This window comes from Eleutherodactylus coqui, chromosome 6 (assembly GCF_035609145.1).
Source record: "Eleutherodactylus coqui strain aEleCoq1 chromosome 6, aEleCoq1.hap1, whole genome shotgun sequence".
Lineage (NCBI taxonomy): Eukaryota > Metazoa > Chordata > Amphibia > Anura > Eleutherodactylidae > Eleutherodactylus > Eleutherodactylus coqui.
The window spans coordinates 142,249,783-142,276,127 of record NC_089842.1 but is presented as its reverse complement, the minus strand read 5'-3'; the positions used below and the strand labels follow the sequence as shown (position 1 = coordinate 142,276,127).

Genomic DNA, 26,345 nt, shown 5'->3' with positions numbered 1-26,345 from the left:
TTTCCTAAACAGGAAAAATAAGGCCTCCTGCTTAAACAAAATGTGTGCGCGAAATATGCGCATGTGACCGAACCCATTGAAATCAATGGGTCCTATTCACTGCTTAAGCGCGCTAATGTATTGGTGTGGGTACGCCCTAAATGTTGTCTTCACACAGTCCGCAGGCGGCTCTGAGGGACAGCTCAGCTGAACCACATGTACTTTGCTCTTCCCACAGTAGTTACTACCGTAGGCTGGGCTGCGGTCCAGAAAGGGTTAATAAACATAGAACGCGTTACGCACAAATCAGTCCTCCCGCCCCTTACAGTTTGAGTGATGGTCAGTCAGCCAATCCTAACAAAGCGCCCCCCCCAGTGTTACCCAATCAGTGCTGAGGATTCCAGGTGGGGTTGATGACGTCACAAGGAAGCGGCTCGTCCCACGTATTGAGGGGGGTGGCGGCGGTGACAGTGTTCCATCTTCCTGTGTAATGAATGGTTCCTCCGATAAACAATCAGAGCCACAGCTGCTGAGCTTCATCTCTTAGACGGTAAGCAGGCTGGTGGCGCCTCCATGTGCGGCCAGGCGCACTGCAGTAGTGTCACAGGTGAATGCACGTACGGTAGTGGGGATACAGGAGACCCCGCCCCCCTCATTACAATAGTTGTATTATTTAATGCTCTCTGGAGTTCTCAGAGTTGTTCCTTGTGGTCCTGCTGCAGCCCCAGAGGATGTAGTTGTACAACTGCCACTAAGTGCACGGGGCCCTAGAGGGGGGCATCTGCAGGGACCCCGGAGGTGCAGGACCGCATGGGATGTATAGATGGAGGTTTTCGGCAGGTGGGGAAAAATCCAATGAGATGCAGTACTGGCTGGTTGGAACAGCTCACTTTGATATAGGGGGGTCACGGGAAAGTACCCCACACTCTTACGGAAGCGGTCTATAAGAAAATCTGTGTTGCCCATAGCAACCAATCAGCACTTTAATTTTACCGTAGCAGTATAAGAAATTAAAGCTGCGCTGTGATTGGTTGCTATGGGCAACACAGAATTTCTTGTAGACAGCTGTTATAAGAGTGTGGTGGTGGGCTACTTCTCCGTGGCCACCCTGTAGAAGGTGTATGTGTGGCCAGATTACTGTGCACCCAGAAGGAACACGGACTAAGACTATGCCAAGGAGAAATGGAGCAGTTCACGTAGCGCCCAATACGTGTATCTGCCGCACGTTAGACACAAGCCCCGTGGGCTTTAGGTTCAATACATGGCCAGGGGTAACCCAGGGGTTATCCAGGCAGCGCTGGGTACACCGGAGTCTGAGCAGAAGCGCAGCTCCGACCCTTGTGTAGTGGCCAACACTCATAGTTGCAGCTCTTATTGAAATCAATGGGAGTTGCGCCTGCAATGATGAGCGCTGACCACTACACAGGGGTCCGCTCCGACACTGGGGTATCCCGCCGCCTGGATAACCCCTTTAAAAGAATTCTACTCATCCCACCTGCAACTCCAGTCCAGCAGTACAGTGCAGAGTCTGTGACCCCTGACCTCTGCACCCAGGTGAAAGGTCAGCAATCCGGACTCTGCAGCACTGCAGTGGAATTCCTGTAGGAATGCTGCCTGGCCAGAGGCTAATAAGGGGGTTGCATCCCTGGGACTAGTATGGGGGTTATTATTTGTGTGACTACAATGCGCTCTGGCATGTTTTATGCACAGATACACTGCGTATTTGCATACGCAAAAAAGAGTGCAGACAGACTTGTGCGCAAATTTGCAGCTTTGCACCCGCCTATTTGATTCCATGGTCTGCTGCAGTGCATGATACACACCAAATGGGTCACGCTGCGTATATTATCACGTTATTGCATATTGCGTGAAAAAAATACACTCATGTGAATGAACCCATTAAAGTCAATGGGTTGTATATGCTGTGTAGTACAGTGCGCAAATACGCCCTGTGAGGGAGCCTTACTAGACAATTACAATCGGCTCTTTGTTAGGCATGAGGCTAATGTGGCCCTCGGGGCAAGTGAGTTTGACTCCCCTGCTATATGCTATGTGATAACTCTATATTACACCTCCTCTCGCACCGTGGTATGACGTGAGGTCATTGTACACTGCCCTATGGAACTCCCGGAAAGTCCCGCTAGTACCTGCCGCTCATCCTGATGTCTTGCACAATGTTGGCATTGCTGGAAATTTGCATTTATGTTTCCATACCAACTGATGAGTCAGCAGCCTGTCATCTGCGGAGGGTTCTTGTAGGAGGACACGGGTACTACATTCATCTATCAAAAACCTCAAGTGTTAAGCAGAAATCTGTCATCTCTGCTTCATAGCCCACAATGTACTCATGCAGTCTTGGATGCAGAATTTTTTTGTTTCTTAAGGCTGCCTGCACACGAGCGGGTCGGATCCGGCAGCGAGAATTCTCGCCGCAGGACCCGACCCGAGAGCCTGCAGGGACGAGCGCGTACTCTCCCGTGCCTGGCGGCCCCAGCTCTTTCATGCGCAGACCGGAGCCGGCGGCCTGGTGAGTGCGTGCCCCGCACAAAAATAGGACATGTCGCGGTTTGTTTGCTGTGCGGGATTTCGCGCGGCCAAACCGCGGCCGTCTGCATAGGAGTGTGTATTGTAATGTACTCCTATGCAAACTTTCAGTGGCGGAAATCCCCAGGGAAATTTCCTCCCCCAATTCATTTATTTTTTACTTGGACTATGCAAAAAAAAAACAGCCAGTGTGCACACACTCATTCAAAAGAGTGGCTCCTATTTTTGTCTAACTTTTGGATCAAAAATTGGACAGAAAAAACATTAGACTTGGGGGTGTAATACAACACATCTTCTCCGCATGTCTTCCCTACAATCAGTCTATTAAGGTGGCTTGAAACAATACGCAAATTGCTCAGGATCTCATGAACATTCCCATTATTATGATCCTGACTTCCGGTGGAGACAAGTTTCCTCCTGGATGGGCAGATTTACATGTATTGCCATCATTTACATGTATTAAATACCCCACGCCAGTAGAGTTCTGTGAGGTTACTTCGTACTAGTTGTCAATAAGTTGGGGATGACATCATGTGTCTGCAGCTAACTTCACCATCCCTCTTGTCTGTACTTTGCAGGAGGGCGAACATGTCCCCTGATGAAATAACCTACCTTGCCGTGCTGCTGTTCTCTGTAATAATCGGATTTCTCTTCAAGCATGCAAGTAAGTTCTTGTGCAAGGCTCTGGTAACACAAAGATCTGCACCTTGTAGGACGTTCATTTTATTGCATTATTAAAAGGGAACTAATCCAGATGCTGCTTGACAGGACTCTCCCTATGCAGAGTAATACAGGTTACTGTCAATCAGCAGCTGGAAGGTGGGAGAGGGCAGCATGCATGTAGATCATCAGACTCCCCACCCGCTGCACACTGGCCAATGTAAGTTTTTAAAAGCTGCTGAACAGATCCATGAAAGTGACAGACCGCTGACATCAGTGTATCTGTCACCTATAGTGGCCTGCCTGTTCCAGGGCAGCACAAGGGAACTAAGAGGTTCCCTTTAAGGGTACGTTCACACATAGCAAAAATGGCGCAGATTTTACGCAGCAGAAAATCCTCACAAAAATCAGCTCCCCAAACCATGTCAAAACCCACATCAAAGTCCACACCACTGGGGCAGATGTTGGGGCAGCTTTTGATGCGGATCCGCAGATCACCCCATCTCTTGAAAGATCTGCACCAAAAATGGCTCTCAAATATACACCAACGGTGTGGAATGTGACGTGGGTTTTCATGCAGATTTTCCATTATGGAAAATCAACCCCATTTTTGGCTAAGTGTATCCTAAAGGCGTCTTCTCAAGATTGAAGTTATCCCTGTTCACAAGATACTGTACATGGGTACATTTTACTCAGGGCCATTATCGCCCAATTTATCACTGATGACTTTAAGTTATAATCATTTTGTGTACACATGGCCACTGACAGGGCACAGAGCGAGAGATCACTCACCTGCCAGAGTCGCAGAACTAGGAGCCAAGCGACTGTTGGGCCGTGTAAACAAGAGCCGATCAAAGGTACCTTAGGGTACCAAACGTATAGAGGGGTTTACATGTCCCCCTCACTCATATAAATGTAGCAGTGGCTGAGCATTTGCACTGTCCTTCCATGCATTTCCAGGGACTGCCAAAGCAATTGGTAATCCACAATCTCACAGCGGTGAATGAATTGCATGCTCAATAGCTGCTACATTCATGCAGGTGACCTCCATTTTCTTGATCAGTGGGTGTCCCGCTGAGCAGACAAACGTATCCCCTAGGGCTCTTTCACACGTGCCTGCCGGCGCCATAAAAATGTGTGAACAGGGGCGCAGATCTAACGCTTGTGCGCCCGTTCAGATGGCACGGGTCCTGGTGCATACATGCCGAGTGCGCAATGCCGTTGGGCCTCACCTCCCTCCCCCTCGCCGGCTCACCACCTCTCTGCTCCCATCCAGCTGTTTGCAATGGGAGGGGGCGGGACAGAGCTAAGCTCCAGCCCCTTGTCCATCCTTAGCCAGCAATGGAAGGGGGCAGGATGGGTGGAGATTAGCTCCTCCCCTCACTGCAAACAGCCGGAGGGGAGGAGAGAAGAGGGAGGGCGTTTAGCAATCACGCTGCTAAGCTCCCTTCCACCTCCCTTCTCCGGCTGCTGTCAGTGGCTCCCATAGAAGCCCATACAGTTGCCGACGTATTCCGGCCCCAAAGATAGTTCCAGGACTATCTTTGTGGGCCGCCATGAAAGCGCTTGGCGCTATATTGGCCTGGCTGGGCATATTCACACCGTGGGAATACGGCCATGTGATCTGATGCATTGGAATCAAATGCATCAGATTGTAGCGTATATCGGCTGACCGTGAAAACGGCGGCCGATATACGCTTGTGTGAAAGACCTCATATGCTGTGAATTGGCGAAAAATGTAAATCTTGGGATAACCCAGTTAAATGCCATATGCTGTGAAAATACCTTGTTGTAACATTTGCACAGGTTTTCTCATTGGGTTTTTAGGAGGATGCAAGAAGTTTAGATGTTTTTTAGCTAATTTCCTGTCTAATCTAGAGGAACCTTCCAGAATTCTCTACATACACAGTTGATGAACAAAATTGTCACGTGGTCCTAATGACTCCGAGAAGATGAGAAGTTTCCATCACAATTGGTGGAGATGTTGAGTTGACTTTCTACATCTCAGTAATACATTGGATTAAACCTGCTCTTCTGTTTTCAGGTCCACGCGTGAAGCAGTGGGGTGGCGCAGCAGCGGGATTGTTGCTTACTCTAGTGACTTGTAATATTCACATCCTGCACTCCGTTATTACCATCCTTGGGACATGGTTCATCACAAAACTTTCACCCAGGTAGAGACTATGTGAATATTTGGTCTGTGGGCTCTGTGTCTGGCTTATCGAACAACGTAGGGATCAGCTGTTGTCAGTAGAAGCTCTTTAGGCAATCTTTTCTCCTCTAAAATGTAGTTTAACATGGCTATTACTATTCAGATGGTTGTGCAACCATGTACACGAAAAATATGAACAGCGTCCATCTTCTGTGACAGAACTCACTAGACGTTTGTAGGATGAATGGAGGGAAATAGCTGAAGTGTATCAGACGTTAGTAGAAAGTATTCCATGAAGAGTATCCGATGCCATTAGGGCCAAAGGAGCCCCACTAAGTATTGACGTTTGTAAATAAATACTACTTTTGATTCTTGCTCAAGTGTCCACTTGTTTTCCATAGGGTAGCATAGACCTCCATATGTGCTAATAGGAAAGATGGGACAGTTCCCTTATCTGAGATGTGGAGGAGGCCATGCCATTGAGGGTCTCCAGGAAGAAGACAAAGTGTAATTTGATGCACCAGCAGGACTTTGTTCTTTACATAACATATATTTCTTGACAATAGTGTCTCTCTAAGGCCTCATGCACACATTTGAACATTCCCATAGAAAACCATTGTTTCTAATAGCCACTTGTTTTTTAAGCTTGTGATTTTTGCATGTGTAGCTCCCCGTGTGAAAGAGCCCTGAAAGAGAGTACGACAATATGGAAGGTTTATAATTTATTCAATTTGAGTGATAATCAGGCAAAGCGATGACTAATTGGCCTACTTTTGTGAATTGGTTGCCTGGTTTAGACACAACGATTATCGCTCAAAAAATCTTTTGAGCGATTATCGTTGTGTTCTTTTTACAGCGCAAGGTGATCGCTCAAACGTTGAGCGATTACCTTGCGCTCCGATTGGAGGATGCAGAAGACAAGCGGGGCTGCTTGTCTTCTGCATCTAGCTGTTCTCTGCTTGGAGCACCTGGCTGTTATACAGCCGAGCGGGGTATGCAGAAAACAGCTGGACCGCTCTGTTCTTCATACCCCGCCTGTCCTCTGAGAGCGGGATACAGCTGAAACAATAGTATCGCTGTATCCTGCTGTGAATTCCTGATAACTGATTGCTGATCTTTCAGCATGCTGAAAGATCAGTGATCAGCGACGGCTTAACGAAAACTGCACAATGTCAGTGTAGTTAGACATAACGATTATCTCTCAAAGACGGCTTTGAGCGATTTCTTTTTTTTTTTTTTTTTAAGCAAAAATCGTTGTGTCTAAAAGGGCCTTTACAAATTATAAAGGTCGCAATTAACATCACTTCATTATCCATATACAAATATTAAAGGGGTTGTCCCGCGCAAGCAAGCGGTGTTAAGCTCTTCTGTATGGCCATATTAATGCACTTTGTAATATACATCGTCCATTAAATATGAGCCATACAGAAGTTATACACTTACCCCCTCCAGTGTTGGCGTCCTCGTCTCCATGGCGCCGACCGAAGCCGCCTTCTCCCTCGATTAGACGCGCTTGCGCAGTCTTCTCTTCTGTTCTGTTGAATGGGGCCGCTCCGGTGTGCTCGCGCCGCACAGGTCTTCTGCGCATGCGGCCCCATTCAACAGAACAGAAGAGAAGACTGCGCAAGCGCGTCTAATCGAGGGAGAAGGCTTCGGTCGGCGCCATGGAGACGGGGACGCCAACACTGGAGGGGGTAAGTGTATAACTTCTGTATGGCCAATATTTAATGCACGATGTATATTACAAAGTGCATTAATATGGCCATACAGAAGTGCTTGCTTGCGCGGGACAACCCCTTTAAGATTACATGACATCATTAGCTTAGTATAAGGGTTACATGTTATATCACATTATTAGCTAATTCTCCCATTGTATGCAGAGACACTTTTGGGCCATTTATATGGGATGTTTATTGTGCGAAAATCGTTCCAATGATTGAAAATGCGCGATAATCTGTACATCTAAAGGCAAAAACATCATGTACTTTTCATTATTGATCACTTTCAACCAGCATAAATATCATCGCTGATCAGGGAATTAAAATGAAATTGAATCTAAATAATGATTAATTCAGTATTTTCCTGTGAATGGTAACAAACTTAGATCTCTGACTCTTTCTCATTGCCAGATCCTGCCACTTCCTTGCTCTGGGCTGGACCTTCAGCTACCTGTTCTTCTTCCGGACAGTGACGTATTTTGACCTTCCATCACCCACCCCGTTCACGAATGCCGTGCAGTTACTTTTAACCTTGAAGGTGAGTTCACATGGCTGCCCCCCAGACTACACACAACTAGTGATAACAGAAATAACAGTAGCAATGTAAGGAGCGTATAGTATTCATAGCCGTCCAATACCGCACAGTATATGGACAATGCTGTAACAATAGAGCTGTCATGTTTGGAATAGTAACTGTATAGAGGTCTGCTTCATTCCAAGCTCTTCTTCACCTGTGATAGATTACAAAATGCTCTAACCTTTAAGACATTAACCATTTCCTCAGTGGTTTTAAACCAACCCAAAGAAGCTGAGATCTAAGTTATCTTACGCAAGATTCTCACTTTGCAGAGCTGCTTTATCTGTTCCTGTGTTTACAAAATGTACATGACTGTAATAATGTGGTCACCAGTGAAGCTTCCAGGGTAACAGAAGAGTGGCTCTGCCTAGTTAAAGGGGTTGTCAGCAATTGGTAAAAAAAAAAGATCAGCTTTTTTTTTTTTTTTTTTCTCACCGAAACAGCTGCAATCTTTTCCATGGGCTATATGTGGTATTGCATCTCAGCCACTGAATCATGCCTAACCCTAGGCAACCCTTTTATGACTATGTAAAGCCACTATTTTGTTATGTGCTGAAATACTCCGATTGCTTCCTTCATCCAAATTCTGGGAGCACATAGCAAAGACTCCCTTGACTGCAAATATTGGGGTAAAGAAGGGTCAGTCTTGTTGGATTTGAACATGTCTGATCCTTTGTATCGGGAGATAACTGCTGCTAGGGGTGTCTGACAACAGCTTTTCACTTCTTCCTTTGAGAAAGCACACTTGTACAGTGGGTGGTCAGAGGAATAGTCGTCAGCTGAAGAAGTGTCCGGCGAATAGCAATTAAAGGTGTACAGCCCCAGATTACATCACACAGCCGACGCACCGCAATTGATTTCTGGGGAAGTTGTATTATAGACCTATTAGAACACGTCATTGTAGATTGGTTCGTTTCAGTGGCTGCAGTTTGATGCTTCACTGTTCTGTGATTGCGGTGTGGAGGAATTGGAATGCTGCGGCAAGGAGTTCAGCAGATTACAGTTGCATTGGATTTTCCCCTGCAGACAACACTTTAAAGGGGTTTTCTGGGACATAAAAAAATGTTAAAGGGCTTAAAATAAACTAAAATTGAATACCCACCTATCCCGGGCGCTCCCTGTCCAGCGCTGCTGCCCTGCTGCATGGAACCCGGAAGAAGCTGCGGATGGACACGTATTGTTCAATGTGTATGTGACCACTCACAAGTTTCAGGAGGGATTCTTCTATGGCTGCTGAAGCTTGTGAGTGAGCGTCACTTGCACAATATACGGCACATGACCGGGTTCTGTGTGACTGGTATTGGGGCTGCAGCACTGGGCGGTCAGCCACTGAGGTACGTGAGTATTTAATCCTACTTCATGGCAGCATGCCAAATTTATTCTGTGGATTTTGACAGCAGATTTTAACCGTTTGTAAAGGTTGAAACCTGCAGCAAATGCGCTCCTAAATCCACACAGTTCAGGGCAGATTTTGCTGCTGCGGATTTGCTGTGTGTTTGTTGTCGATCTTCCTCTGCGGAAGGCCCACAGCAAATACGGCCTGCGTGAAGGCACTCCTACAGCTCTGGATTTAAGTATAGCTTATCCAGAAAATCTGCTGGAGAAGAGTTCTTGGAGACGGGTGTAATTGCCATCGCTGTCTGTGTTTAGCTGGTGGGTGATTACGCTTGCTGCCAAATGCCTAGTAGAGCGCCAGCACTGATCCAGCCACCCCTGAAGAATAGAAGGAGCACGTGTCCGCGTTATTAAAGGCACATGTATAATATTCTGAAGTGTTGCTGTCCGTGGAAATGCAAAGAAAAAGGAAGCACAAAGCTGACGGTAAAAGGAAGCACAAAGCTGTATGGCTGCTAACTTTCCAGTAATGTGTTTTTCTGACTGAAACAAACAAGCCATTATTTACATCAGGGTTGTAGAGTAAAGCATCTTTGTAGTGTTCAGAAGAGGGGATATCATTTCCGAAATGATCCCTATCAGAGAACGATACCGGCGTCTTACTGTACGTATAACCACAAGGAAATGGGATACATGAGAACACGTAACTAAACTCTGCCTGGAGGAGAGCCAGGTCAAAGTCTCTTCTATCAGACAAGGTAACTGGAGATTAGAGCAATCAGTTGTTACTAATACCCCTGCAGGAATGTTGCCAGTGATACCGGTGACACCTTTCTTCATCCAGGATGGTACTAGGGATCCCCTGCATAGTAAAGCACTAGACTTTTACTCATCCGCATACATTTCCAGGATTTGTCTTAGAAATCATTTAAAGTGACTGGTGTTGTCAGCGCTGTGTGTATTCAGCCAGTGAATGACTACGCCTGGCGCCAAATTCGTAGTCCTGCTGAATAGAGAGATTACCTATCGGCTGTCAAATATGGGCGACCATTGGGGTACATTTTATCTGGCATCCTCTCTTATTGAGCAGACTGATACTGCTCACATGTCATTCTGAGAATGGGCTAGAACAGCGACTGATGTATAGTTATAGATATAGCCATGGCCATATGGAGATTATGCCTGGTGGTACACTTGCAGGTAATGACAAAGCTGATGCGTAAACGGTTTAGTGGACACATTGGATGCAGGTCTTATTTATAACACATTAACCCCTTAGTAACCACCCCATAGACTTTCTACATCCTGCTCTGCTGGGCTTTAATCCCCTGGGCCGTAAAAACACTGAGTTTTAAGGGCCGTCTATCATTCCGCCAGTTCATACCATCTGAGCTCGCTAGATATGGCATTAAGTTGTACAACGTTTGTGAGAGTGCTACTGGCTATACATGTGTTTTTTTGGTTTTTTTTTAAACTTATGAAGGCAAGGACCGCCAACTAAATCACTGAAAATATTGGCACAAATGGAAAAATCATTTGGGAGCTGATGGACCCATTTTTACATGAGGGGTACCACGTCTATACAGATAATTATTATACTAGTCTCCCACTTTATAAGGCCATATATGATGCAAATACAGGGGCCTGTGGGACAGTATGCAAAAATAGGGTGGGATTCCCACAACCCCTGGTGTCCAAGCACGTAGAAAGGGGGGCATCATACCCGCTGGTAAGTCACCCCCTGCTTGCTGTAAAACAAAATCTGTCTGCGTCACAGATTACAATAAATTTATGGGGGGCATAGACCTATCGGACCAGGTGCTTCAGCCGTATTTGTCCCTGCTTAAAACTGTCATGAAAGTGACAAATTTGTGAAAAAAATGAAATTGTATTTATTTTTCACTTGCTTTATATTAACCCCTTAGTGACCAAGCCTGTTTATGCCTTAATGACCAGGCCAAATTTTGCAAATCTGACACGTGTCACTTTAGCATGGAAAAAGACCATAAAGGTTTTGCATATCCAAGCGATTCTGACATTGTTTTTTCGCCACATGTTGTACTTCATTTAGGTGGAAAAAAAAGACCGATAGAATTTGTGTTTATTTATTAAAAGCGCCAAAATTGGGAAAATTTTGAAAAAATCGTCATTTTTTCACATTTCCAACTGCAATATCTCAAATATGTGCAAACATAATATAGAAATTTTTGCTAAGATTTATATTTCCATCCGTTTACTTTATTTTGGGCGCACATTGGAAAAACTTTCGTTTTTTTTTTAACCATTTAGGAGACGTACAAATGTAACATTACTTTTCAGCATTTTGAGGAACACTTTGTTTTCCTACACCAATCCAAGATTGGAAAGGCTCATAGGAGTCAAAATGATAGATACCCCCACAAGTGACCCCATTTTAAAAACTACACCCTTTAACGTATTCACTGAGGGGTGTCATGAGTATTTTCACCCCACAGTTTTTTTTCAGGAGTCAATGCAATTTAGAAGAGAAAAACAAAAATTTCATATTTTTGCAAATATGTCATTTTAAGGACAGGACTTTTTCCAATAGTACACATGAAAATTAGGATTTGCACCCCAGAATGGATACCCCTGTTTGTCCCTTGCTCAGAAACATACCCATTGTGGCCCTAATCTTACGTTTTGGATGCACAATGGGGCCCAAAATGAAAGGAGCAATCGGTGGCTTTCGGAACAGAAATTTTGCTTGAAGGAGATTTAGGCCCCATTGCCCACTTGTGGAGCCCTTGAGTGACCAAAACGATGGAGAACGCCCACAAGTGACCCCATTTTGAAAAGTAGACCCCTTAACGAATTTATCTAGGGGTACGATGACTTTTTTGACTTCACAGTTTTTGAATGAATCTAAGCCAAGCCGAAGGAAAAAAATTACAATTTTCATTTTTTTGGTAATTCTGTCATTTTAAAAGCAGTTTTTTTGTACAGCACATATATGAATGAAGACTTGCACCCCAAAATGGATATCCCTGTTTGTCCCGTGCTCAGAAACATACCCATTGTGGCCCTAATCATATGTCTGGATGCACAATGGGGCCCAAAATGAAAGGAGGAACCGGTGGCTTTCGGAACAGAAATTTTGCTTGAAGGAGATTTAGTCCCCATTGCCCACTTGTAGAGCCCTTGAGTGACCAAAACGATGGAGAACGCCCACAAGTGACCCCATTTTGAAAAGTAGACCCCTTAACGAATTTATCTAGGGGTACGATGACTTTTTTGACTTCACAGTTTTTGAATGAATCTAAGCCAAGCCGAAGGAAAAAAAATACGATTTTCATTTTTTTGGTAATTCTGTCATTTCAAAAGCAGTTTTTTTTGTACAGCACATATATGAATGAAGACTTGCACCCCAAAATGGATACCCCTGTTTGTCCTGTGCTCAGAAACATACGCATTGTGGCCCTAGTATTACGTCTATATGCACAATGGGACCCAAAATGAAAGGAGCAACCGGTGGCTTTCGGAACAGAAATTTTGCTTGAAGGAGATTTAGTCCCCATTGCCCACTTGTAGAGCCATTGAGTGACCAAAACGATGGAGAACCCCCACAAGTGACCCTATTTTGAAAAGTAGACCCCCTAACGAATTTATCTAGGGGTATGATGACTTTTTTGACTTCACAGTTTTTGAATGAATCTAAGCCAAGCAGAAGGAAAAAATTATGATTTTCATTTTTTTTGGCAATTGTGTCAATTTAAAAACTATTTTTTTTGGAAAGTGTACATAGGAATGAAGTCTTTCGCCCCAAAATGGATACCCCCATTTGTCCCGTGTTCAGAGACATACCCATTGTGGCCCTAATCTACTTAAAGGAAACATAGCTAGGCCTATAATGGAAGGAGCACCCGTTGGATTTCAGGGTACAACGGAATAAATTCCAGTCCCCATTGCCCACATGTAGAGCCATTGAGCGTCCAAAACGATAGAGAACCCCCACAAATGACCCCATTTTAAAAACTAGACCCCCTAACGAATTCATCTAGGGGAGTACTGCATATTTTGACCCCAAAGTATTTGAATGAATCTAAGCAAAGCAAAAGGAAAAAATTACGATTTTTCATTTGTTTGGCAATTTTGTCAATTTAAAAACTGTTTTTTTTGTACAGTGTACATAGGAATGAAGACGTTCACCCCAAAATGGATACCCCGGTTTGTCCCGTGTTCAGAAACATACCCATTGTGGCCCTAATCTACTTACAGGACACATGGCTAGGCCCATAATGGAGGGAATGCCCGCTGGATTTCAGGGCAGAACTGAATAAATTCCAGGCCCCATTGCCCACTTATACGGAAAAAAATTTGACTTCCTAAAAATAATCCCCCCCCCCCTCACCCCCCGCCACCCCCATTTTTTGGCATTCCCTAAATATTAGATAAAGGTAATAATATAAACTGCGTTTTATGTCCGAAGACAGGGGTAATTACGGAGGCTGGTTGGGATGGGCACATGGGGCAAGAAAACCGGGTATCCCCCCTCCTCTTATGTATTTTGGGGGGTATTTTGTAACCTCAGCGGCGGGGATGGGGTGTAGAAAGTGGCGCTGTGAGGCTTTGTAATCTTGCTGCGGTGCAGCAGTCTCACAGAGAAGGCGCTCAACAAGCTGCTCCTGGAACTGCAGGAAGATGAACGTTCCCGGGGCTTCTTGTAAATTACGGATTACTGGTAGCGGTCTGAATAACTCCGTGCTCACGTAACCGTAGGCGGAATCCGCTTGCCGAGGCCCGCAGCGGATCCCAGCTGTGAGCCCGGCTGTGACCCTGCGTACGGTTGCGTAATGTACTGCGCATAACTGCCTACTCACACAGGCGGTTTTTTGTTTGCATTTCCCGCGCCGTCGCTTAGAGATGACCCGGGTACCCGCAGCCCGTACACAATGTGTTTGCATATGGGGTGCGAGTATATCCGCGGTCATAGAGCACAATGAGCTCTAGGTCGCAGATATCCGTGGTAAAATATAGCATGCTGTGTTCTGTTTCTGCGAGTGGATTACGTAATTCCGACCCGCTAATTGGGGGGAATTGTGTAATCCAATGCATGCGATTGATCCGTGGATTACCGCTGATCAAGCGCATGCAGAACCTGTAATTCCTCTCCGGTCATGTGTGACCGGCCTAATGTTAGATCGCTACTTTATCATGTGACCGGGGACCGCTCAACGAGGCCGCCGGTCACTGCTCCAAGCACTCAGCGACCGTTAGTCGCTGGGAGCAAGGAGATTTAAAATTTCCTGGGCTCCCCGGCTACTGCGAATGTGTCCGGCATTTTGCCGGCGGGCGCATGTGCAGCAGCCGGAAGGGTCCATGGAGGATAATCGCATCTGGATTCAAATGCGGAAGCCTCCGAGAAGATGTTTCATCTCCCCCCCCCCACCGATCGCATCGGTGAGGGGAAATGAAACTGCCACTTTTTAAAGAACTTTTACGTGATCGCCATTATGCATTGGATAACGGTGATCACGTGACCAGTAACCGCATACCGCGGCTCCCCGTGACATCTCCAGGCTCTTGGCTACCTTTTGTAGCCAGCAGCAGGGAGATTTTATATATCTTGGGCAATATTTCACTTTTGCGCATGCGTCCGCCATCATGCTGACGGGCGCATGCGCTGAAGCTGGGGTAAGATCCGCGGATCAACATCCCACCAGGGAACAAATCCGGGACCTTGGGTACGTAATTTCATCCCCCCTTACGGATACGATCCATAAGGGGAGATGAAACTTTAACTTTTTAAACTTTTTTTTACTTTTAACTTTTTTTTTTTACTTTTTAACTTTATATGATCACCGTTATCTGATGGATAACTGTGATCATATGACTGGAAACCGCATACAGCGGTCCCCAGTCATATCCCCCTGCACTCGGCTATCTGTGACAGCCGGGTGCAGGGAGATTTTGAATTTGCCGGGCTCGCCGGCTTCTGCGCATGCGCGCCGCATCGGCACATCGCAGAAGCCAGCGGGGGGTCCCGACACCGGCCGGAGGACATCGGCGGACCTGAGGTGAGTATTTTCACCTCCCCTCATGGATCCGATCCATGAGGGGAGGTGAAACTTTTCTTTTTTTACACTTTTTTTCACTTTTCCGCGATCGTCCTTATCCATTGGATAAAGACGATCGCGGTACCGGGGACCGCTCACCGCAGTCCCCGCTGACATCTCCTACCTCCCGGCTACCTACAGGAGCCGGGAGCCAGGAGATTTTAAGTCTCCCGCGCCGCCGGGCCTTCTGCGCATGCGGCTGACGTAATGCCGCCTGGCGCGCATGCGCAGAAGGACGGCTACGGCGCCCGGAGCATCGGGACAGCTGGGAGTCGTGCGGCGGACATCGGTGAGTAATTTCAGATGCTCCAATGGATCCGATCCATCAGAGCAGCTGAATCTTTAACTTTTTGGGCACTTTTATTTACTTTTTTGCGATCGGCGCTATCCATTGCATAGCGCCGATCGCAATGCCGGGGGGGGCTCCGAACAGCCCGGGATGACAGCTCCATGCTGTCAGCTACCTGCGGACACCAACAGCATGGAGCTGTCACGTCCACAGCCCAAGGGGCATTATTCTCTGCAGGAAGCATGTTTTTACGTCCTCAGAGAATAAAGCCCACTTCGGGAGGACGTAAAAACACTATGGGCTGGTCGTTAAGGGGTTAAGTAAAAAAAAATAAAATGTGTAGTCAGAACGCTCAGTACACGCCTAGATACATGGGCTAAGGGGTCTTGATTTCAAAATTGGGTCACTTGTCGGGGCGTTCTATTGTTTTGGCAGTTTAATGGTTGTACAAGTGAGCAATGGGGCCTGGAATTTATTCAGTTCTGTCCTGAAATCCAATGTGTGTTCCCTCCATTCCAGGCCTAGCCATGTGTCCAGTAGGCAAATTGGGGCTACAATGGGTATGTTTCTAAATACAAGACAAACAGGGGTATCCATTTTGGGGTGCAAGTCTTCATTCATATGTGTGCTGTACAAAAAAAACCCTGTTTTTAAAATGACGCAATTGCCAAAATATGAAAATCGTAAATTTTCCTTCTGCTTTGCTTAGATTCATTCAAAAAATACACAGTACACCCCTAGATGAATTTTGTCAAGGGATCTAGTTTTCAAAAGGGGGTCATTTGTCGGGGTTCTCTATCATTTTGGCCAATCAAAGGCTCTACAAGTGGGCAATGGGACCTAAAGCACCTTCAAGCAAAATGTCTGTTCTGAAAGCCACCGACTACTCCTTTCATTTTAGGCCCCGTTGTGCATATGGACATACGATTAGGGCCACAATGGGTATGTTTATGAACACGGGACAATCGGGGGTATCCATTTTGGGGTGTAAATCCTCATTTTCATGTGCACTATAGAAAAAATCCTGTCTTTAAAATGACACATTTGTAAAAATATGAAATTTTATTTTTTCTTCTCTAAATTGCAATAACTCCTCAAAACAAACCGTGGGGTCAAAATACTCACGACCCCCCTCAGTAAATACATTAAGGGATGTAGTTTTTAAAATGGGGTCATTTGTGGGGGTATCTATTATTCTGACACCTATGAGTCTTTGCAATCTTTGCTTCGTGTAGGAAAACAAAGTGTTCCTCAAACTGTTGATAATTAATGTTAAATTTGTACGTCTCCTAAATGGTTAAAAAAATCTAAAGTTTTTTCAAATGTGTGTCCAGAATAAAGTAAACAGATGGAAATATATATCTTGGCAAAAATGTATACAGTATGTTTGCACATATTTGAGATATTGCAATTGAAAATGTGAAAAAATGATAATTTGTTTTTCAAAATGTTCCCAATTTTGGCGCTTTTAAAAAATACACACGAAATCTATTTGGTCTATTTTTACCACCTAAATGAAGTACAATATGTGGCAAAAAACCATGTCAGAATCACTTGGATATGCAAAACCTTAACATAGTTATTCTATGTTAAAGTGACACGTCAGATATCCAAAATTTGTTTTGCTCATTAAGGCGCAAACAGGCTTGGTCACTAAGGGGTTACATTCTACCTACAGTTATAAATGGAAAATAATATGATGTAACATAACATGATTGTGAAGTTCACTATATAGTACATTAATTGTTTGGGGAAATGTGTTTCGTTGGTTGGAATCGTTATCGCGATATCGTTTATTTGGGTCATTAGTGGTAAATGCAATCATAATAGGGTTACTATTGACCATCTTGAGAAACAGAAGGAATTTGATATTTTCATGTGGCCTTTTTCCTCATCTTCCTAATCCCAATGCCTGCTAGATGGAGAGAGAATGGGAAATCTTTATCTAGTACTGGATTTACTAATTCTTATCTAAGAATCTACAGTAAAAGCAGGTGTAAGAGCTGGGGTATTCAGCTATCGGTGCTAGGGCCCTGTGTAGGAGTTATCCCCTAACAGGCGTCTCCCTGTCAAATATTACAGCAGTTGTACAGGGTTGCAAAGCGTTGCAGTTTTTTGCCACTGTCAGCATGACGCGGTGTCTGCTCTGTTAGGGCGCTTTTACATGAGATGCTTGTCGGGCAGAGATGCGCCCAGCAGTCATCCTATCGATAATTACTCCTTTGCTTTTACAGTGGCGTGATGATCGCTCAGTGAATGGATATAGAATGGGCAAGAGATTGTTTCGGCCACCCGCCTCCATTCAACGTAAACAGGCAATTGTTCATAGATAAAGAACTGCCTGTTTATACAGGCCAATCGTTGGTCAGTTTTTACATTTGCAGAAACTGAATGCTGAATGATAAGTGAATGAATTACCGTTTGTTATTCATTCGCTGCCAGCATTTACACAGAACGATAATCATTCAGATTCTCAGTGGATCTCAGAAATCTGAATGACTATTGTCCCATTTAAAAGGGCCCTTAGTAAGGCCTCCTGCACACTGGAGTGACACGGCTCCCGCGATACTTCCGCAGTACTCACTGCGGAAGTGCCACAAAAGGACGGCTTCCATTGACTTCAGTGGAAGTCGGCTGTGCATATCCCGGGCAAAATCGCAGCAATCTATTTCCGCTTGTGGGGATTAAATGGCGTTTTGCTATTGAATACTATGGGCTGCATTTGCTGCGGAGTCTGAAGGTGGATGCCCACCGCGGACTCCACAATGCAAATACGCCCGTGTGTAGGAGGCCTAAATGTTTAGCAACGTTCCCATAAGAGCAGCGGTCTCTGGTCCCCTTTGTGACTGGAGTGGTAGTACAAACGTGTGATCACAGATCATTCACTTCAATGCGATTGACAGAACATATGACCCCTATACTGTATAATACTGTCGGCACTGATAGGACAGTGTGTATGTTAGTCGGGAGCCATCTCACGGAGATGTATCAGATATTAGTTGGCTATAACTGGAGGTACATTGGGTATATGGTAAAAGTGACAATCGTTTGCACCACACCTCTTTTTTAAATTCTTGTGGCTTTATATTCAATGTCAAATTAGTTACTCTGTCAAAAAGTAAGTACAAGAATACCCTTATTATATTACAATATTCAGTTGCTCCACTTCTACATATAATGAGGTGAGTGAGTATTAGTGGTGGCACAACACAAATATGACATATACAATATGTCCTAAATTTATAGTTTTTTGCTCATATTCCATCTTTTTTTGCTTATGTTCTTATTTCCAGCTTGTGAGCTTGGCAAATGAGGTGCAAGAATTTAGTCGACTCAAGAAACAAGAAGTGGCATCATTTTCCAGCCAGTCATCTGTTAATATGATTCCGAAGATCCCAAGCCTGACTGAAGTGTTCCTGTACAGTTATTGCTACATAGGGCTGATGACTGGTGAGTGATGACGTGAATAGATCAGATGTAGTCAGTTACATAATGTCAGCGGGGTGTCTACACCTCTCTTAAAATGCTGCAGCATAGGGGCAGTGTAGTGTTTGGTCCCATCCATAATTATGGTGCCAAGTAAAAAGCTGATTAAAGGTTGACTTCTGTTCGTCTAAGTTAGGATGCTTCTAGTTAAGGTGACGTGGAGTCTGGGGACGGGCTCCCCAGATTTCACATCACCTAAGTTATAAGCACCCTAACTTGGTTTATGGTGCCTTTAGTTGGAAAAATAGAAAAATGGGGCTTCTTACTGGGACTGTTCAGCTCAAAGCAAAGGTTTTTGAGATTCTCTATAAATGGGGCATATGAATATATATTGTTCAGCCAGAATTTTTTTGCAATGTGGGAAAAAGCCTACAGAGACACGGGTGCAACAAACAAACTCCATGCAGTTGTTGTGCTTGGTCAGATTTAAAGCCAAAACCCCAGTGCTGCTATCCAGTAGTGCTAACCACTGAGCCACTATGCTGCCCATTGAAGATGTTGGTGTGTTCCTCTCAAGTGACAGTTCAGCAAAGAAACTAGGATGCAACATTCTCAATATTGTAACATCCCCTTCTTAGCATGGATGGTGCAGTATGTAAGAGATTTAAAGGTGTATTCCCAAAATCTACTTTTCGCATCTATGCACAGGATAGGTGACAAGTCTGAGCAATGGCACTCCCACTGAAATGTATGAAGCAGCACACATACTTGGCCGCAGGGGGTGCAGTGAGGTGGGAAGGGGGACACGGGACCACAATTCTCTTGATCGGGAGGGCACCCAGCGATCAGGCTTTTATCACCTATCCAATGGATTGGTGGTAAAGGATATTCCAAGAATCAACTTAAGAAAACAAATCCTAAAGTCCTTTTAACAATGCAGTGTCCATGGTGTGAGTAGACTGTTATCTGTTGCCTTTAGGCCCTTTCTACCGATTTAAGACTTACCACGACTGGCTGCACCAAATTGGTTCTCAAGATATTCCGAGCTGGAAACCCATGTTGTCTCGGTTGAAGCCGGCCCCTGTTTTTGGCGTTCTTTTTCTCATTGTTTCACACTACTTTCCTCTGGAATACGTGAAGAAAGATGAATTCTACCAGTGCAGCTTCTTGTATCGCCTCTTCTACATGGTCCCCATCTTCTTCGTGTTCCGCATGCGCTTTTATGTGGCTTGGATATTTGCTGAGTGTGGTTGTATCGCCGCCGCCTTTGGTGCCTACCCCGTTGCAGCCAAATCTCGTTCTGGTGGGGGGCCAACTGTAGAATATGCACTACTAGAGAGGTAAGTCTCCGGTTGTACTCCAGATCTCTAGAAGCTGCAGGGCTATGAATGTACAACTCATTGTATAATATTCTTGTAGAGACGCTGATGGGTCAAAAGTGAACGTTGAATATGACTATGAGACCGTCAAGAACATTGACTGCTATGGAGCAGATTTCTGCGTGAAAGTGAAAGACGGGATGCGTTGCTGGAACATGAGCGTGCAGTGGTGGCTGGCGCAGTACATATACAAGAATTCTCCTGTCAAGTCCTTCGTGTTTGGGTGAGTTAATTGCACTGGATTGTCTTGCTGTCAACTTTGGCAGGAGAAGGAGCCAACTGAACTCTCGGTTTAGGGTAAAGTTTCCCTTTTTATTTGCTAGTTTACTGACTAAAATAATCTTTATCTGCAATCCTTCACGTTTAACCCCTTCCCACAGATGGATGTACCATTACATTAATTGTGGTGGTCTTACCACACCAGAATATAATCATATATCCAGTGGATGGAACAGGAGCTAAGCCCATGCAATCAGCAGTGGGTGCCAGCTGTAATACATGATACTTGGCTGCAGTCAGAGGCCACTTCAGTACTGGCTGTTAAACCCCCTAGATGCTGCTATCAATAGTGACATCTAAGACGTTTGATAGAGGTGCGATATGATCATAGGGTGACTGTGCGCTTGCATTAAAACCAATGACTCCTAATAGATTGCCTGTTTTGTGTTTAAGATTAAAAATGGCAGGGCAGAGTTTTCAACAACTTTTCACAAGAGGGCACCTCATGATACAAGGGTGAACCAAAAGTAATGTCTCCACCGTCACCCCAACTTTATTAATAAACGGATCAAAGCGAAAGTGATACAAATTATAGTCTGCACTTTCCTGTACATAAAGTATTATTCAAGATAGCTGCCATTACATGCAATAAATTTACGCCATTGTTAGACTCAAGCATGAAATCCAGTTTGGAAAAATTGAGGCGTTTGCTTCCTGACCCATGTCTTTACATCCAATTTAACTTCATCCAAATTTTTGAATTTCATATCATAGGCCCAGACAGGTAGGAATCAGAAGGGGTTAAATCAGGGCTGTAAGATGGTTAAGGCATCATGGACCACCCTATTTTGGCAATCACCTGAGTTATGAATAGAGATGAGCGAGCCTACTCGCTAAGGCAAACTACGAGCGAGTAGTGCCGTATGCGAGTACCTGCCCGCTCGTCTCTAAAGATTCGGATGCCGGCGGGGGAGAGCGGTGAGTTGCGGGAGTGAGTAGGGGGGAGAGAGTGAGAGAGAGAGATCTCTCCCCCCTAGCGCGTTCCTCCCCCCCCCCCCCCCCCCCCCCCCCCACACATCGTCTGTGACTGATGTTCACAGACTGTCACTCCTTGGCTTATCTGCAATTTCTTCTTCTCCTGCTTGAAACTTCTTCACCCAATGCCACACATTGCTAATGTCTATTACAGTGTCCCCATAAACATATGTCAGCCAATTATGGATTTCCTTGGGCGCACACCCCTCTTTCTCTGGAAATTCAATGACTGCTCTTTGTTGTAGCCTCAGTATCTGTGGTTCTAATCACTGTCTGACAAAGATTTGTAGAGTTGGAAGGGACCTCCAGGGTCATCTGGTCCAAGCCCCTGCTCAGTGCAGGATCACTAAATCATCCCAGGTAGATGTCTGTTCAGCCTTTGTTTGAACACTTCCATTGAAGGAGAACTCGTCAGTAGAGATGAGCGAGCATGCTCGTTTAAGACAATTATTCGAGCGAGCATCGGTTTTTCGAGTAACTGCCTACTTGTCCAAAAAGATGCAGGGGGAAGGAAGAGAGAGATCTCTCCCCGCCGGACAAGTAGGCAGTTACTCGAAAAGACCGATACTCGCTCGAGTAATTGCCTTAACCGAGCATGCTCGCTCATCTCTACTCACCACCTCGCGTGGCAACCTGTTCCACTCATTGATCACCCTCACTGTCAGAAAGTTTTTTGTTTTTTTTTCTAATTAATTTATATCTCCTCCCTTTCAGTTTCACCCCATTGCTTCTAGTCTTCTCTTGTACAAATGAGAATAGGGCCGATCCCTCTGCACTGTGACAGCCCTTCAGATATTTGTAGACCGCTATTAAGTCTTCTCTCAGCCTTCTCTTCTGTAAGCTAAACATTCCTATATCCTTTAACCGTTCCTCATAGGACATGATTTGCGGACCGCTCACCATCTTGGTAACTCTTCTCTGAAATTGCTCCAGTTTGTCTGTCTTTTTAAAATGGGGTGCCCAGAACTGGACACAGTGTTCTAGATGAGGTCTGACTATCAAATTATACATTAGTAGAGTAAGGACACCTATAGAACATCCTCCATAGCCATTCACAGTCACTTGAATAGATAAAAAGTTGGTCATGGAAACGCGCTCAGATGGGCCAGTGAGCTCAGGTGTGGGCTGGTACGCATGAGGGGTTCTTCCATTAGTGTTTCACTGTTTGTCCATCTTGGTGTTCTCTAGTAAGGGCCTTCCACAAGCAAGTTGAGGCACAGCCGAGATTAATATTTTTAAACTCCATTCACCATTTTTTATTTTTTTTTTCTTAGGGTCTGTTCATTTATAATGTCATTTTTAAAAGAGATTTTCAACAGTGTTTACTATGTTGTGGGTAATGGCTTTATTTACTAAAAAGTAACTTTAATAAACTATTTTGACATATGTAGCCATAGCTAATGTTCTCTTTAATCCCATTGACAGGAGTGCCTGGACCATGCTAATCAGCGCTTATTGGCACGGAATTCATCCTGGCTATTACCTGAGTTTCTTGACTATACCCCTATGTCTTGCATCTGAGGTTGCTATGGACGTTGGCCTGAGACGTCGCCTGTCTGATTCTGGAAAGCTGGTGTTTGACTGGGTGCACTGGTTCCTTAAAATGAGGGCATATGACTACATGTGCATGGGGTTCGTCCTGCTCACCTTCTCTGACACGGTCCGCTACTGGCGCTCCATTTACTTTGCCATCCATGTGGTGGCTCTTTTCTTCTTGATTGTTGGCAGGGTGTTGGCCATGACTGCTCCAAGGAAAAGCAAAGAGGAGATTAAAAAGGAAAAATGATTGAATGCAAGTCCATGTCCAGTGTGTCTTGTGCCTGGATGTCCTGCAAGCCATAGAGTATCTGTGCTTGTGCTAAACTGGATTTTCTTATTGAACAAGTTCTATGCTTTAGTTACCAGACTGTGAAAGACATTACCTGTACCTCCTGGGAGTTCTTGTCTCTCTGTATTATGTGTCCTCGTCATCACCTGACCTATGTGCTTCCTTGATGGACCACCGACAGGTTATTACACGTCGCACCTATGATTTTGTTTGCTGCCTTTTTTTATTATTTTTGTTTTTCTTTACATTTCAGCCACATTAGTTGTACTCGGCTACATGTCTGTCACACTTGGCAGTGCCTCCTGTTGTTGTTTTGTCTTCGGTATGCAAATTGCCATTTATTGCCATCCGTGTTTGTCTGTGTTTTCCCTTTATGGCCAGGGCCATGAATTGCTGGAAAGAACAAGTAGCTGACTTTTAGACTTCTGGCTGCATGTCTTATTACAGGTGCAGTTCCAAAAAAAGTTTATAGAGTATATATATTTTTTACTTAGACCTTGTAAGGACAGCTTTCCAATGAATGGAGGTCACCACCACCAATAACTCACCTTGATGCCTTCCATTGACATTAATAAATCAATGAAGTCTTTCGGCAACCATTGGAGTCAATCATCCAACGCCATCATTGCAGCATGACTTCCATTCTAAATAGCAGGCTTGCGTATGTCACACAGCATTCCCTGTTTGGCCCATACAAGCATTGAACCCAACAAGTGTCTTCACCTAAAGAGACACTTGCCCTTGGCTCCTGCTTCCCAAAAAATGTACGGTCACCAGGTATGGTTGTTGGAACACATGCCAATCCACTGTTCTCCTGTGCCAACGAAGCATATATGGTACTGTAGTATTACATGGTTCCTATGGAAGAATATCTTCCTATGAGGTGGCCAGTATTCAGAGCAAAAATGGAAATAATTGTAGTTTGGTTGCAATAACTATAAACTTTATTGTGCGAAGTGGAGATCACTTAAATCTCCTTTCACAAGGCTTACAGCCCTTTGCTGGTTTCCAGGAGGATAGTAGAGTGTAGTCAGGTGCACTTACATCTTCTCCAACTGTTTCCATTTCTAAAATGTCCTAAGTTTCCTGCTGCAAATGAGGCCACAGCTCGGAAATACTGTGCCAGGACATGGCAGCCCGCCAGTTGTCAAAATGGACTTCAGGTCCCATAATGCCACCAACGTCTGATTCTACTAGAGGATGACGGCTGGATACTATTTGCAGGACCTGCCCATTCATCTGCACAAGGTAATGCTCTTTATAAGGGGACGTCTACATGCACTGGCATTGCTGTGGATTTTACCAACAGGTCAGCAAATTACAGGCCAAATATCATCCATACATAAGACTTCTGCATGGACATTGACATACGACGGGAATTGTAAAATCTGCATATAGCAATTTTTGTTGCTGACTTTTACAGTGGATTACACACCTCATTATAGCAGGAGTATACTTTGTGGCAAGTCCACAGCAAAATCTGCATGTGAAATGCATGGCCTTTTTTTTTTTTTTTTTTTAAAGTCCATGTGGCCATACACTGTATATGGCATGTTGGCTGAACTTACTGATTTTAGTAGGACTGCCTGATCATGTAATGTGTATGGAGAAGTCACGACTCTTCCCCTGCCAGGAAGAAAGAAGGATCTGGCAGCTCCTCTTCATCTCTCTGTGAGTATGACTGCGGCATTCACTCACTGCATTATGATGAATGAATTCCATGGTAAAAAAAAATATATATAAATCTTATTTGTATAGCACCAACTTACTCCACAGCGCTTTCAGGTAACTTATTTATCCCCCCCCCCCCCCCCAGCAAGCTGGGTACTCATTTTACAGACCTTGGAAGTATGGAAGGCAGAGTCAACCTTGAGCCGGCTACCTGACCCATGTGGGTATTGAAAATCCACTCCATGACTATTTTCCGCTGCAGATTTTTTTTTCGTTTTAAGTAAATGGGGTTTGTTAAAAACCCCATTCAATAACATTGTACCGTACAACACTGCATAACTTTGTCGTAAAATCCGGAGCATATCCCCGATGTGTGAACGTACCCCTGAGGGTGTATGGCTACCTTAACATCACTCAGCAGAAGAAGCATTTAATTAAACAAATGATTGGGCAGATCATAGCAACAGGAATGGTACTGATTATGTCAGGAAAGGCTAATTTAAATATGGGACCTTGGTAAGTAAAAAGTCAGGCCAACCTAGGCAAAAAGTTGTATTGCTGTTTTTGCTTATGCAATGTACCACAGTCTGCGTTTACACTGTCTTTTAGGTGGCAAACGTATGTATTTGTATCTGTTTGTCAGAGTTACTTGTATTCTTTCTTTTTCAGCATTTCTCTCATGTGACATAATTCCTATCCATATAGGAGAAGATACACTGTTAAGAGCTCTTAGTGCCATTGTATGGATATATTTTATTTTATGAGTTTTTTGCTGAGGCGAAGAAAGAAGCCATGTTTTCCACCCTGTCTATACAACTTGCTGGTTGAGTGGTTTCTCATGTTTTCATCCTTCAGAGTTTGAATAAGTAATGAAAAGGCTGCTGTCTTGTTATAATAAAGATGGTTTCTATTTTACATTGTTTTCAGTCTCTAGACGAGAGATCTGTCCTTGTGTTCCTACTATAGGGAATGATCATAACTGGAAATATGTCGAGCTAGAGCGCTGGAGGGAAGTGTTGCCAAATTCTAACCATATTGGACTGGGCTCCTTGGGCCCACAAAAGGAAAGATTCTAGAGTCCACCCGTCTATACAGGCGATGTGCCTATGTACTTTACATTGCATCATAAACCTAGTTATTATCTATGAAATATCAAGGGGACGCTATTATGGCCGGGGCCGCAATAGGGGCCACCTATTATGGCCGGGGCTGCAATAATTACTCCCGGGGCCACCAACATAAGGGGTCGCCGTTACTATCGGGGCCACCAACTACTGCAGAGGCCACCAACATAAGGGGTCGCCATTACTACCAGGGCCACCAACATAGGGGGTCGCCAACATAAGGGGTCGCCATTACTACCAGGGCCACCAACATAGGGGGTCGCCATTACTACCAGGGCCGCCAACATAAGGGGTCGCCATTATTACCAGGGCCACCAACATAGGCGGTCGCCATT

At 44.7% G+C, this 26,345-nt stretch overlaps 1 protein-coding gene across 1 annotated transcript; it reads left to right on the top strand.

Annotated features, from left to right (window-relative positions):
- The first annotated feature begins 397 nt into the window (after positions 1–397).
- MBOAT7 (membrane bound O-acyltransferase domain containing 7) lies at positions 398–25,801 on the top strand. The gene is made up of 8 exons (XM_066607784.1): positions 398–529; positions 3,102–3,187; positions 5,228–5,357; positions 7,465–7,591; positions 18,622–18,778; positions 19,734–20,094; positions 20,174–20,356; positions 22,813–25,801. Exons 2-8 carry the CDS (start codon positions 3,112–3,114, stop codon positions 23,171–23,173), a joined length of 1,395 nt encoding a protein of 464 aa, XP_066463881.1. The 5' UTR covers positions 398–529; positions 3,102–3,111; the 3' UTR covers positions 23,174–25,801.
- The last annotated feature ends 544 nt before the right edge of the window (positions 25,802–26,345 follow it).

Coding starts and splice junctions, on each gene's coding strand:
- MBOAT7 (XM_066607784.1), top strand. CDS start 3,112: ATGTCCCCTGATGAAATAACCTACCTTGCCGTGCTGCTGTTCTCTGTA. Junction 18,779..19,733: donor CTACATAGGGCTGATGACTG/GTGAGTGATGAC, acceptor TGTTGCCTTTAG/GCCCTTTCTACCGATTTAAG. Junction 20,357..22,812: donor GTCAAGTCCTTCGTGTTTGG/GTGAGTTAATTG, acceptor TCCCATTGACAG/GAGTGCCTGGACCATGCTAA.